Consider the following 12,706-nt stretch of genomic DNA (forward strand, 5'->3'; position numbering starts at 1 on the left):
AGGATATTATATGATGGAAAAATAATGATTATATCTGAATTATTATTATCTGCATGTACAGTATGTAGAATGTTTTATAGGATTATTTTTAATTGCACACTTAAAATTGCACACAAGCATTTATTTCGAGCATCGAGCATACAAAGCAAAAAAATAACACCCAGCAAGCATTTTTTGTTTTTAAAAGATAAATGTCTAATAGACTTCTAAACCAAGGGTGTCCAAACTCGGTTCTTGAGGGCTGGTATCCAGCAGATTTTAGCTCCAACTTGCTTCAACACACCTGCAGGATGTTTCTAGAAAGCCTAGTAAGAGCTTGATTAGCTAGCCCAGATGTATCTGGTTGCGGTGCAGGACACCAGCCCTCCAGGACTGAGTTTGGACATGCCTGTTCTAAACATAGTCATCTAATAGACGTTTAAGAATAGGCCAAAACTAGACATCAACTAGTCATCAGATAAACAGAAATGAATGGCTACACATATAAAGTCTGTCTAATCTGTCTATTTGACTACTAGTCTAGTTTTGGGATATTCGATGTCTATTAGATTTTCACTGACAGCCCAAGTTTAGCCTTGTTTTAGCCAAGCTGTCTACATTTAGATGTCTATAAGACGTGTATCAAACACAAAATAGTTTGCTGGGTAATGTCATGTTTTGTCAAATCTTGTCTGTGCATCAATATATATATATATATATATATATATACATATATATATATATATATATATATATATATATATATATATATATATATATATATATATATATATATATATATATATATATCCAAACTAAAAAATGAACAGATCCTGTAATCATGTTGAAACGCAGCAACTGGCTCTTTGTGCACCTCTTAAAGAATGAAGTGTCTCTTCGGGTGGCCGACAAAGCCTGAATCACGGCGGCTGCATGCCAAGTCTCTCCTTCAAAGGCTTACAGGAACACTGAAGAGGCAAAGCATCATCACATCAGTTCAAAAGTGCTCGCTCGATTGTTAATTACTGTTATTACTCTTATTAACTTCATTTTAAAAGCCTGTCATTTAAGGTTAATTTGCATCAAGCTTTGCCTTAGAATACCATGCTCTCCGCAGGTTTTCACTAATGTGCCAAGAAATTCAAGCCGTAACGCTTGAGTGATAAATGAACAATGGGAAAACTTCCAGCGAACAATAATAATTACAACGTGCTGAAAATGTGGCAAGCACTTTTTAAATGTGTTGAGCAGTAAGCTGTTATAGAACCTAATTAATATGTAGCATCAAAATATATTTAGCTTAATTACGCTAAATAAAATGAAACTGCTTCCCTAACCCCAAACATGCACACATGCCATACTGTATGAGGAAATCTGTACTGTTATATAAATACATGAAGCAGGTATAACCGGTTATCAGTTGCCCCACACAGATCTGTCAACCTCACCTGTGCGACTGATTCAAAACTGGCTTTGTTACATTTCTGTTCACATAATCAGTGCTTTGACTCCTCCTAGAGCCTTTGGAAGTTTCCTTGACCTGCTTTTTGTTTGCCAAGAAGAAATGTCGAAGGGCTGAAGAGAGAGCTACTGGCAGAGTCTTCATTTCCTGAGACGGGAAAACAACATGACAGACGCAAACTCCGATGTGAAGGACTCTTTTAAAGATGGCAGCCTGGAGGGGTTTAGTTATTTTAAAAAAGATGAGTTTGAAAGTGACTGGGAGAAACTGGTTGAGCGCAAGTTTGGTCGGGTCTATAAGGTGAAGCTTAAAGTCTTGCGTGAAACATGTGCTCTGAAGACCACAACCAATGACTACAGGTACTGATACATATGAGAGATCATATAATGGTAAAAGTAGTTGTAAGTCGTTGTTATAGTTTAACAGTTATAATATTACCACTTTTGCTTTTAAGTAAAACAATAACTTGTGTTGTCCTTGTAAATATGTTTTCAAAATTTCAAATGAGAAAATGATCAGTTAATTCCACTAAATCACAACCGGTTAATATAAATGAATGATTTCAGATTTTGTATGCTGGAAAATAATTATTATATTGAATTATTATTATCTGTATATTATGTATCTTTTATATGTTTATTTTATTTGCATTATGATTTTTATTTTTGCATTATTAGTTATTATATACTTTATGGCCCAACAGGAACATAATGGAGATTTCCAAAATTGGAAGAATGAAGTTCAATTATTTGATCTCCATTTATGGAATCTGCAAAGATCCGCCTGCTTTAGTGATGGAATATATGCGAAAGGGATCCCTGGATAATCTCCTTAGCAATCATTTGTTAATGTGGCCCAAAAAGTTCCAGATGATCCATGAGATGACGATGGGTATGAACTTTCTGCACAGCATGAAGCCGCCAATCCTTCATTTGAACTTGAAACCGGCCAACATTCTTTTAGATGATCATCTGCACGTGAAGGTGGGCCAGATAGTATTTATCTTTTTTTTAGAATGATTATTAATCAGTGGTGTAAAGTAACAAATAACAAATACTAAAATGAGTGTAATTGAAAAGTTTTTCTCAGAAATTGTAATTTATGAAGTATTTTTAAATATGTGCACTTTTTCCTTCCTTTGAGTACATTTTAAGTGCTGCATCGGTACTTTTACTCCACTACTTTCCTTCAATATGCAGTCACTGCTCTATATTTCTCATCTATGGGGATTAGAAAAATTAGTCCTGTGATTTCTGTCCAATCAAATTGCACATTAAAGGTAAATCACATCATACTGAATGACCTCAAGACATGATGATTTATAATTTCAGCAAACTGTTTGGAAGCATTAAAAGTGTCCAAGAAGATGTCCAAAATCTTTACACGCATTGACCAAGAGACTATTTAGACGCATGTCACTGATGATTAGAAGATGACAAATGTTTACTGTATGATAACCAAAATGGCATCAAGATTGACATGGCCTGGTGAATATTGCCCATGACATTGCATTTTGTTTGGAAATTAAAGTTTGGTTAAGATCAGAAACCAACATAAGGCCGACCTCAATGTCCAACCTGAAATCAACCAAATATCAATGTCTAATGATGTTACAGCTTGACGTTGTGTGGACATTACCACTATGACGTCAATCAAACGTGGATTTTGTTTGCATACCTGATGAATAAATGTCAGTATTTGACATCAATATGAAGTTGGTTTAAAATGTTGGCTTGATGTTGGATTTTGACCGCTTTCTAACACAACCTAAAATCAACCAAATATCAATGTCATTTGATATCAAAATAATGTTATCCTTAGATGCTGGCTAGACAGTTTTTGTCACCTGACATCACAACCGAAATCTAACCTAATATTAACTAATAATCAGGTCCGGATTGACTAATCGGGAGCACCTGGAGAATTCCCAGTGGGCCGGTCCGTTTTTTGGCCACGAGGGCCGATGTACCAAGCTGCTGTACTCTCAGCAGTTGCACTTTTTTCATTTATTTATTTCTTTGACCATAGCCACACTATTTTTATTCATTATTTAGCCTCATGAGAAAAATGCAGCCAGCAGGTTAATGATGATGTAACTCATTCCACTCCAAACAGCGGCACCTTAGTGAATAATAATTAATATTAATGAATATTACACCTGTTCAGTGAAAATCAGATGATTCACTACATTAATAAATCTGACATAACTCGATCAGAGATCTAAAAAGGAGAGAAAAAGAGTAGACAACAATTGCAGCAGAAAACAGAGCAATACTTATTCTGTATCCCGTACACAACATTGTTAGCACGTTATGTTATGATGCCACCGATCCGAGTTTGAACCTCACCAGAGAAATCTTTTTTTTTTTTTTTTTTTTCATTTTTAGTGTTAAGACATATAATACTGTTTGGGTTACTTATGCAGGGGTACATATTATTTTTTTGTGTGTGACGACCATTACAAAGGACTGGATATCTATAAAGAATTAATGTTCTCATATTTATGAAATAACATTGGAAGTTCTAAAGCAGCTGTGTCCTTGAAAAAGACGTGATAGTGTCATTAGAAGCTGAATTGGAAATAACGTTATTTTAATATAATCAGTCGTTGACTGAGGTGGGCCGGTCTAAGACTTGAAACTCCCGAGCTAAAAAGGAGTCCCAATCCGGCCCTGCTAATAATGCACTACAGTAGGTTACGTTTACACTCATCTACAAATTACATGTAAATGCATCAGCTTTTAACAGCGTAATACTCACTACTCACTACTCTTGAGTACTTTTGAAAGGTCTACTTTTTACTCATACTTGGAGTGATGTTTACAACAGATACTTTTACTCTACTTGCACTACATTTTTTGGCAAGTAATGGTGCTTTTACTGAAATATGATTGTTCAGATCTCTTTCCACCACTGTTATTAATTTATACAAACAGGACTTAAAGAGACTTGAAAGACAATTAGTGTTTTTTATTGGCAATAAAAAAGTGAAAATTTATGTTAGTTTAAAGAACAAAATGGTGAATTGGTTAAAAAAAACATCAGCACACTTTCCCATGTAATTAATTACATTATTACAAACATTTGTGTATAGCAAGTTTCTAAAATGTTTAAATATGCAAACGAGGCATTCTAGCACAAAAATCTGAACATTGAGGTCACTTTCAAAATTCTTGTATATTCTTGACAGATTAGGCTCAAAGGTTTTTGCAGAGGGGGTGTTGGTAATCTCTTTAATATTCCATAATACAGAAAATAGATTCAAAGTGTTTATTGTCATGTGTGGAGTAAGATCTCTGTACAATGGCATTCTTACTTTGCTGTCCATATACATAAATGTGTACATGTTAAAAACTGTTGTGCAAAATCCAGCAGAGAATGAAGTGTGCAAAACTTTAACAGCATACATGTGCAATAGTTTAATGTTAAAGTGTGTACATGCAAAATACTTTTATTAACCAGAAGTCAACTTCCAATTTTTGTAGAATAAAATGTAAACAATATATAAAAAGGCAAATCATGAATAAATCTCTTTGTAAAAACCCTCACAATACATGAGTAAAACTGAAGTTTGGTGTATGTACAGTAAGTGTTGATAAAGATGAGATTTAGGGCTCAGAGTATAGAAAACAGCTTTATTACCTTTATTTACAGCTGTGTGTGTCCTTTATTTTAAAGATTTCAGATTTTGGCTTCATTAAGTGGGAGTTTTCTAGTAAGACAGAGTTCATTGAACACCTGATGGCCAGAGGCAACATAAACTATGTGCCTCCAGAGACCTTAAGCCAGAATCCTGAACCTCCTGGAACAAAGTATGATGTGTACAGGTGAGTTTATACCTTGAATTAAATAAATACAAGAAAGGGTTTTGCTTTGAGTATTTTACATTTAAGTTTCTTATGTCTGCTGGTGATGCTGCTGTAGTATGTGTTTATATAGTGCTGTCTACATAAATAATTGCCTTTAGGTGCACTTTTAAGCACAGTAAAGTTACAATATGTGCATAAATAAAAAAATGTTGACAGCGAGTTATGACATGGCAGGAAATTCTAAATACTATAATAACATCTACTTGTTCTGACTTTGCAGCTTTTCCATTATAATGTGGGAGATTCTCACTCAAAAGCGCTCATATGCAGGTAAATATTGTTTATAATTTTCTCTCTTTTTTGCACAAATTGTATTGTGTATAATTTGCATGACCTGGAAGTTGCTTTTTATTCCGTATGTTGATGGACTTCCAACTAAAAAGTAATATGGAGTAAGGGATGGGGCTTTCTTTTTTCTCTAGTATCATTCTCTATAAGCAAACTAATTGGTTAGAGAGGCATGATTAAGAATATTAGAATCAGAATTAGAATCAGAAAGAGCAGGTATGTTTGCACATACGAGGAATTTGTTTTTGTGACAGAGCTACTACAGTGTAACAGAATTACAGAGACAGGACAATAAACAGATAATAAATATATAAAAAAGCAGTAAGAAGTGAATGCAGTTATGGCTGAAGCTGTCAAACTGACGTCAACAGAGAAGGACTGCCTCTCCAAATGAGGAAGCATATGGTCAGACTTTGAAAGATTTCCAAAACAAACAGTGGATTAAATTGCAAAGATTAATTGGTGATCTATAGAATTACAACATGTGCTTACAAAATAATCCCTGTTTTCAAGTTATCCTGTTAGTATATCATGAAATCGTGTTGTGGGAAGGCCAATTATCATTTGCATGTTTGTATGTCTCTGTATTTGGGCTTTGGTCACATGGTCAAGAAAGATACAAAATAGGTGGTAAACTTTGCTCTGCTCTTTTTTCCTGCTTTTCTTCTCTTTTGCTATCAGGCTCTCTTTGAGGCCTACTCTTTGTCTCTCTCTTATGGGTACAATTAATATCATGTGTTTTTTTCATTTCTTGTTTTATCATTTTATACAGTTATTTTCAACTAATTCAGTTGTAACCATAGAGAAATATTGTCATAAAATCATTTCATTTTTTAAGTATTTGTGAATTGCTTTTGACTTAACATCAACACTTAATTGCTCCATAATGCAATGCAATATAATCACATGATAATGACGCTCTCCTACATTTTTAGCTATTATAACAGCCCTTATTTCTGTTTTTGGTATAAGATTGCAGAAGGATGGTTTGACTAGAAATGTACAGTTTTTCACCATCATACTGATAACATTTTAGTCATTTGGCAAAACTACAGTTCGAGCCGCTGTTGGTAAAAACCCATTCTTACTATGTCCACACTGACTACTGCGAGGGCATAAATTAGTGTTGGGCGATGTTGAGCAATTTGGCATTGTATGATGCTTAATGTCAAACATAGCGATGGACGCTGGCGTAGTCGCTGTAGGCAGTGGTGAATTAATTAATTATAAACAATTCATTAAATCAAAACAAATTAATTATTAGTATTCTATCGTTTCCACTGCCTGACCCGCATGGTCTTTGTTTTACCCATAACCAAACCATAAATAAACACAAATTACCACCTGTCAATCACTTTTTCCACGGAACTCTGGCATGAATAGGCAGAGTGATTGGTGTCGTTATATATAAGCGTTTATATATAAACTTGGTTGGTAAAATAGGTGCACATTCACCTATCTGGCAATACTTTTGCTTTAGACCGACTGAAAGAGGACCACGAGACACGTCTGAAGTGGTGTGTAGGATTTGCGGTCAAGTTATCCGCCAAAACATGAGCAGACAACAAATTTTTATGACCATTTGTGTTCACCATCCTGCGAAATACAGCTCATTGCCAGTGGATTGTTTTCATTCTAAAACGCCATTTTATAAACTAAAGTGGTGGAGAATTGTGATGCAGGTTCAGCATCATGATGTCTATCAGCCATCGGCGATAGGCGATGGCATCATCTATTGACCCAACCCTAGCACAAATATTACAATTCAGCCATTATTATGTAAAATGAGGGAACATATTACAGATTAGTCAAGTTTGTAAAATATATTTGATGTATTATTTAGGAATAATTTGGCCATGATTAGCTTATAAATTTTCCCCCTGCATGGCGTTTTCCCCTATAAAACAAATCCAATGTTTATTTTGAGCTCTTAAGGTTGACAGTAAACTTTTCTGAACCACCTTTTGTGCCTTTTAGTCCATTTGTTCTCAGAGTTCCCAAAGCACAGAAGCTGTTTGTGCTCTTAAATTCATTATTTGGTGTTTGTTTGTACAGAAATAACACTCCAGGCAATTTGTTTTATTCTCCTTGTCACAGGTCTGTCTATGACAGAAATATTAATCAGAGTGTCATCTGGCAAAAGGCCTGGTGTAGAGAAGATCCCTGAAGACAAGCCTCCTGAGTGCGAGGACATGATTGGTGTCATGCAGCAATGCTGGAATCAAGACAGCAGAAGCAGACCTCCTTTCTCTAGTAACAAACCTCATTTTTTTGTTCTTGTTTCTGTGTAATGAAGACCATAATAGTGCTTGATTATACACAAGTGAAATGCATTCCAGTAGTCGCAGTTGCTTCTTTGTCTCTCTGGTCTTATTTCTTCTGAAATAACAATGAGCAAATGAACCAACATTGTTGCATCTTTTACCAGCCTTCTGGATTCTCCGTGAACAGGTCACCTTTAGCAAAAGTTGTAATTAAATTATCTGAATAGTGGCTGTGATAATAAAGTTTAATATTCACAGTTTGCGTTCAAGCATTTAAGTACTTTAATAAGCTTCTGCTGATTTTGTTGCAGTGTCGTGTCGTATAATGAGCTGAATATGATTAATCTTGTACATCAGATTACTAAAAACGCAGTGTGATTAGCACAACTATATCCCCTGCGCTGTGATTTAATCTCACATTATATGCTGCCCAATTAAGATTCTCCTTCATAAAAGTAGCTAAAGGACTGTCTATCATTGGATGGCCATTTGCAAGAGCAGAACTGTTTCTCAAAGTGAGATTTATCTGCATCATCTCCATTACTTTTCAGAGACTGTTCGACTGACTGAAGTCCTCAGTGAAGTCCTGAAAATTCCAGATACGTTTTCACGGAGGGAGATAAGAAAGCGTCTGCCTGAACAGGTATGTAACGAAAGTGATAAATGGTCAAATGTGCCGACTTATTTTGTCACATTTTTTAATTGGACAAGAAATGGAAGTTGCAATAGCATTGTCTTACTTATTGTGACATATAGACCTGCTGAACACTTTATTAGGTACACCTGTCCAACAGCTCGTTAATGCACATTTCTAATTAGCCAATCACATGGCAACAACTCAAAGCATTTAGGCATGTAGACATGGTCTAAACAATCTGCTGCAGTTAAAAACGAGCATCAGAATGGAGAAGAAAGCTGATTTACGTGACTTTGAATGTGGCATAGTTGTTGATGCCAGAGTATTTCAGAAACTGCTGATCTACTGGGATTTTCACGCACAATCATCTCTAGGATTTACAGAAAATAGTGCAAAAAAAGAGAAAATATCCAGTGAGCGGTAGTTATGTGGGCTCAAATGCCTTGTTGATGCCAGAGGTCAGAGGAGAATGGCCAGACGGTTTCCAGCTGATAGAAAGGCAACAGTAACACTAACAGGATGTGGTGGAATGGGAGATTTGCATTATGAATGCGCAGACGACAAGTTTGCAGCAACTGCGTGATGCTATCCTGTCAACATGGGCTGAAATCTCTGATGAATATTTTTTAGTAACTTGTTGAATCCATGCCAAGGATTAAGGCGGTTCTGAAGGCAACTACTAAGGTGTACCTAATAAAGTTGCCGGTGAGTGTATGAGTGAAATGGCATTTCATCTAAGAAAAACCTTTTATAGAAAAAAATAGAAGCTTCACATGTTATAATCACTTTATACTGTATGTGTAACTAGTCAAATATGAAACCTGTGGTTTTATTACAAATGTTGACGTGTAAACATGTTCACAGGAGTTTCACATAATGTTACAAAACTATTCACACATTTTACTTGTGTTTCATATATTTTGCATGTGATTTTAGCATGATAGCACATGATAGCACATAGCACAAAAGGGAAGTACAGTGGGACAGAACTTTTTGTCTGTTGGGGATTGACTCAATTATTAGATCATTGCAATTTGTTATTGGTGGATGTGATGGAAGTAACAAATTATCCACTTTAAAAGATTGCCCTAGCACGGCAGATCTATTAAATACAAGAGAAAAATTGTCATTGAAGAGAGAGTGGAAGTTATTTTGAAAAAAGAACAATTGTTTGAGGACTTACATTTTACGTACATACATTTTAAGCTGTACATGTAAATAATAGCTTCACTAGCAAGACTACAGCTACTCATGCTTTGTAATAAACCTCACTATAGTGGACTAGTGGTTTTTGATGAAAATATTGATAACTATAACTTCAATAACTACTGTATATGTTTATTCATGCCATTGCACAATAATGTTCTGTTTATTATGCTGTACTGTAAGTGAACACCTATTGTTAATTCAGAAAGTGGTTCCAATAATATATTGGTGATATATAATTATATAATATAATAATAAATTATATGTACAGTTGAAGTCAGACTTATTTGCCCCCTCCACCCTGCCCCCCCACCCCCTTTGAATTTTTTTCCTTTTTAAAATATTTCCCAAATGATGTTTAACAGAGCAAGGAATTTTTTACAGTATGTCTGATATATTTTTTCTTTTGGAGAAAGTTTTATTTCTTTTATTTCGGCTAGAGTAAAAGCAGTTTTTATTTTTTTTTAAACATCTATTTAGGGTCAAAATTATTAGCCCCCTTAAGCTATATTTATTTTCAATAGTCTACAGAAAAAACTATGGTTATACAATTACTTGCCTAATCACCCTAGCCTGCTTAGTTAAGCTAATTAAGCCTTTAAATGTCACTTTACGCTGTATAGAAGAATATTGAAAAATATCTAGTCAAATATTATTTACTGTCATCATGGCAAAGATAGAATAAATCAGTTATTAGAAATGAGTTATTAAAACTATTACGATTAGAAATGTGTTTAAAAAATCTCTTCTTTAAACAGAAACTGAGAAAAAAAAACAGGGGGGCTAATAATTCTGACTTTAACTGTATCTCCCCTCTCTCTCTTTCAAAAACTCCTATTCTAGCACTAAATTCTCTGAGTACAAACAAGTTACTTTGTATAATTAGCACTTCTTGTACGTATTGCGTAAAGAAATGTATATTGTTATGTTTTCACTTTAATTACTGCAGTTGTGAAATCTTAACAGATCTAGAAGAGCCTGACTCTGTTTCAAGCCTATAAATGTTAAACAAACTTAAGTTGGCTCCAGTGTTGTGAACTTTTCAAAAAGTCTGAGATGTACAATGGGTGTTACTATGCAAATAAATAAATTACTGTGACTGCTATATTGACCAACACAACATTCAGACTAACACATTTTAAAATCCATGACAATAAAATGAATTCAATTGTGCTTTCCCTCCATTAGCCCAAGAAAACGGCTGACTCCTCAGGCAAGTATTTTTCAATGCATTCAATCTTTTGTGCTGTCTCTCTGAACAATCCTTCCACATTTTACTGTATATATATAACAGTCCTCTAACCCATTTCCCCTATGCACTATAGATGATTCAAGCATTCAGTCTCTGCTTGTAAGAAAAGACTTTAATAGTTTCAAGAAAGTTGTACGAAAAGAGCATGTGTCAATGCTCTTTCAAGACAACAACTCTCTCCTTCATCACGCCGTGGCAGGCGGGGACAGAGAAAGTGTGCAGATGGTCCTGAATCTGGGAGCCTCGGTGAATTGCCAGAGTGTAAAAGGCTACACTCCTCTCATCGTCGCAGTTCTGCACAAGTTTTATGAGATCTGCAGCTTGCTGACAGACTGTGGGGCTGACGTCAACCTCAGCGATGGCGACCAGTGGACCGCGCTACATTTTGCCGTACAGGCTGGCGACGACCGAGCCACTCGATTTTTGCTAGACAATAAGGCGAGAGCTGATGCCAAGGAAAAGGATGGATGGACGCCTTTGCATCTAGCAGCTCAAAATGGGCACGAGAACATTGTGAGAATCTTACTCCGCCGTCTTGACAGCGTGGATGTGCAGGAGCACCAATCATGCCGTACAGCGCTTCATGTAGCTTCTATTTATGGCCACATAAACATCGTCAAGCTCTTGCTCAATAAAGGAGCTGACATCGACAAACAGGATAACAACCAATCCACTGCCCTACACCTGGCGGCAGAGGAGGGGCACTTCAGGGTGGTCCGTTTACTGGTTAATAGTGGAGCTGATGTGAATAAAGTTGATGAGCAAAGCTACAGCTCTCTTCATTTTGCAGCTCTGAACGGTTATACAGGTATCTGTAGACTCCTCTTAAGTAAAGGAATCGACCCCAACAGCAGAACTAATAAGAACTGGACCGCCATGCACCTGGCAGCCCTGAAAGGCCATCCGGAGATTATCCTCACCTTGGAGGAACACCAAGGCTCAGTCAACATTCAAGGGAAAAACGGCTGGACGCCTTTGCATCTTGCCTGTCATCATGGACAAGAGGAGGTGGTGACTGGGCTGCTGACAGCAGGTGCTGATCCAAACTTGGCTGAGGATAACGGCTGGACTCCCCTCCATTTAGCCTGTAATAGCAGCAGCTTCCCTAGCGTGCTGCAGTTGATATCCCATAAAGCTAATGTGAATGCTCAGAATAACAGCCAGTCAACACCCTTGCATTTAGCCGCCCAGCTCAGCAACATCCCCATCATCAAAGCCCTTCTGATGAATAATGCACAGCGGGAGATGCAGGACTCCAAAGGATGTACCGCCTTAACCTTGGCTCAACAGTGCAACAATTCAGAAGCCGTGGAGCTCCTGGACAGCTAGTGCTTGGGTTGAGAGCGAGCCATGTTCGGTGACAGATAACTCGGCCATTAGAGGGAGTACAACATTGATTTCTCCCATCGATTTCCTTCCTCCTGCAAAGCCTGCTCTTATAAACACTCTGGCTGTTGTTTTTGATTTAGATTCCTTGAATTTAACGCCTTTGTTTGGGTTTGTGAAGAGCTCAGGTGTGCTCTAAGTGTTATGAATGAGGGGTTTTATGACCAGCGATGCGTAGTGAAGGTCACCATAAAATCATCGGCGTCAGTTTATTTATTGTGAATAATTCATCAGAGCATGTCAGGCCTCGGAAAACAAATGTTTGTTTCCCGTTTTATTAGATCAAAATGTAATCACTTGCTCAATCTTTGAAATGACTTTCTTTGTGTGTTGATGTCACGTAGGTTGCAGAGGCTAATGAAT

The 12,706-nt window shown here is 36.5% G+C and overlaps 1 protein-coding gene across 1 annotated transcript; it reads left to right on the forward strand.

Annotated features, from left to right (window-relative positions):
- The first annotated feature begins 1,586 nt into the window (after window positions 1-1,586).
- Window positions 1,587-12,512, forward strand: ankk1 (ankyrin repeat and kinase domain containing 1). The gene is made up of 8 exons (NM_001130665.1): window positions 1,587-1,800; window positions 2,145-2,424; window positions 5,120-5,268; window positions 5,531-5,580; window positions 7,696-7,851; window positions 8,414-8,505; window positions 10,894-10,918; window positions 11,031-12,512. The coding sequence occupies exons 1-8, from the start codon at window positions 1,607-1,609 to the stop codon at window positions 12,284-12,286; spliced, it is 2,202 nt and encodes a 733-aa protein (NP_001124137.1). The 5' UTR covers window positions 1,587-1,606; the 3' UTR covers window positions 12,287-12,512.
- Window positions 12,513-12,706: the final 194 nt, after the last annotated feature.

Source organism: Danio rerio, chromosome 15, assembly GCF_052040795.2.
Source record: "Danio rerio strain M-AB ecotype USA chromosome 15, GRCz13ab, whole genome shotgun sequence".
NCBI lineage: Eukaryota > Metazoa > Chordata > Actinopteri > Cypriniformes > Danionidae > Danio > Danio rerio.

Excerpts from the sequence above, each read along its gene's own strand:
- ankk1 (NM_001130665.1), top strand. The coding sequence starts at position 1,607 with ATGACAGACGCAAACTCCGATGTGAAGGACTCTTTTAAAGATGGCAGC. Across the intron at positions 5,581-7,695 it reads TCAAAAGCGCTCATATGCAG|GTCTGTCTATGACAGAAATA; the intron begins GTAAATATTGTT and ends TCCTTGTCACAG. Across the intron at positions 8,506-10,893 it reads GAAAGCGTCTGCCTGAACAG|CCCAAGAAAACGGCTGACTC; the intron begins GTATGTAACGAA and ends TCCCTCCATTAG.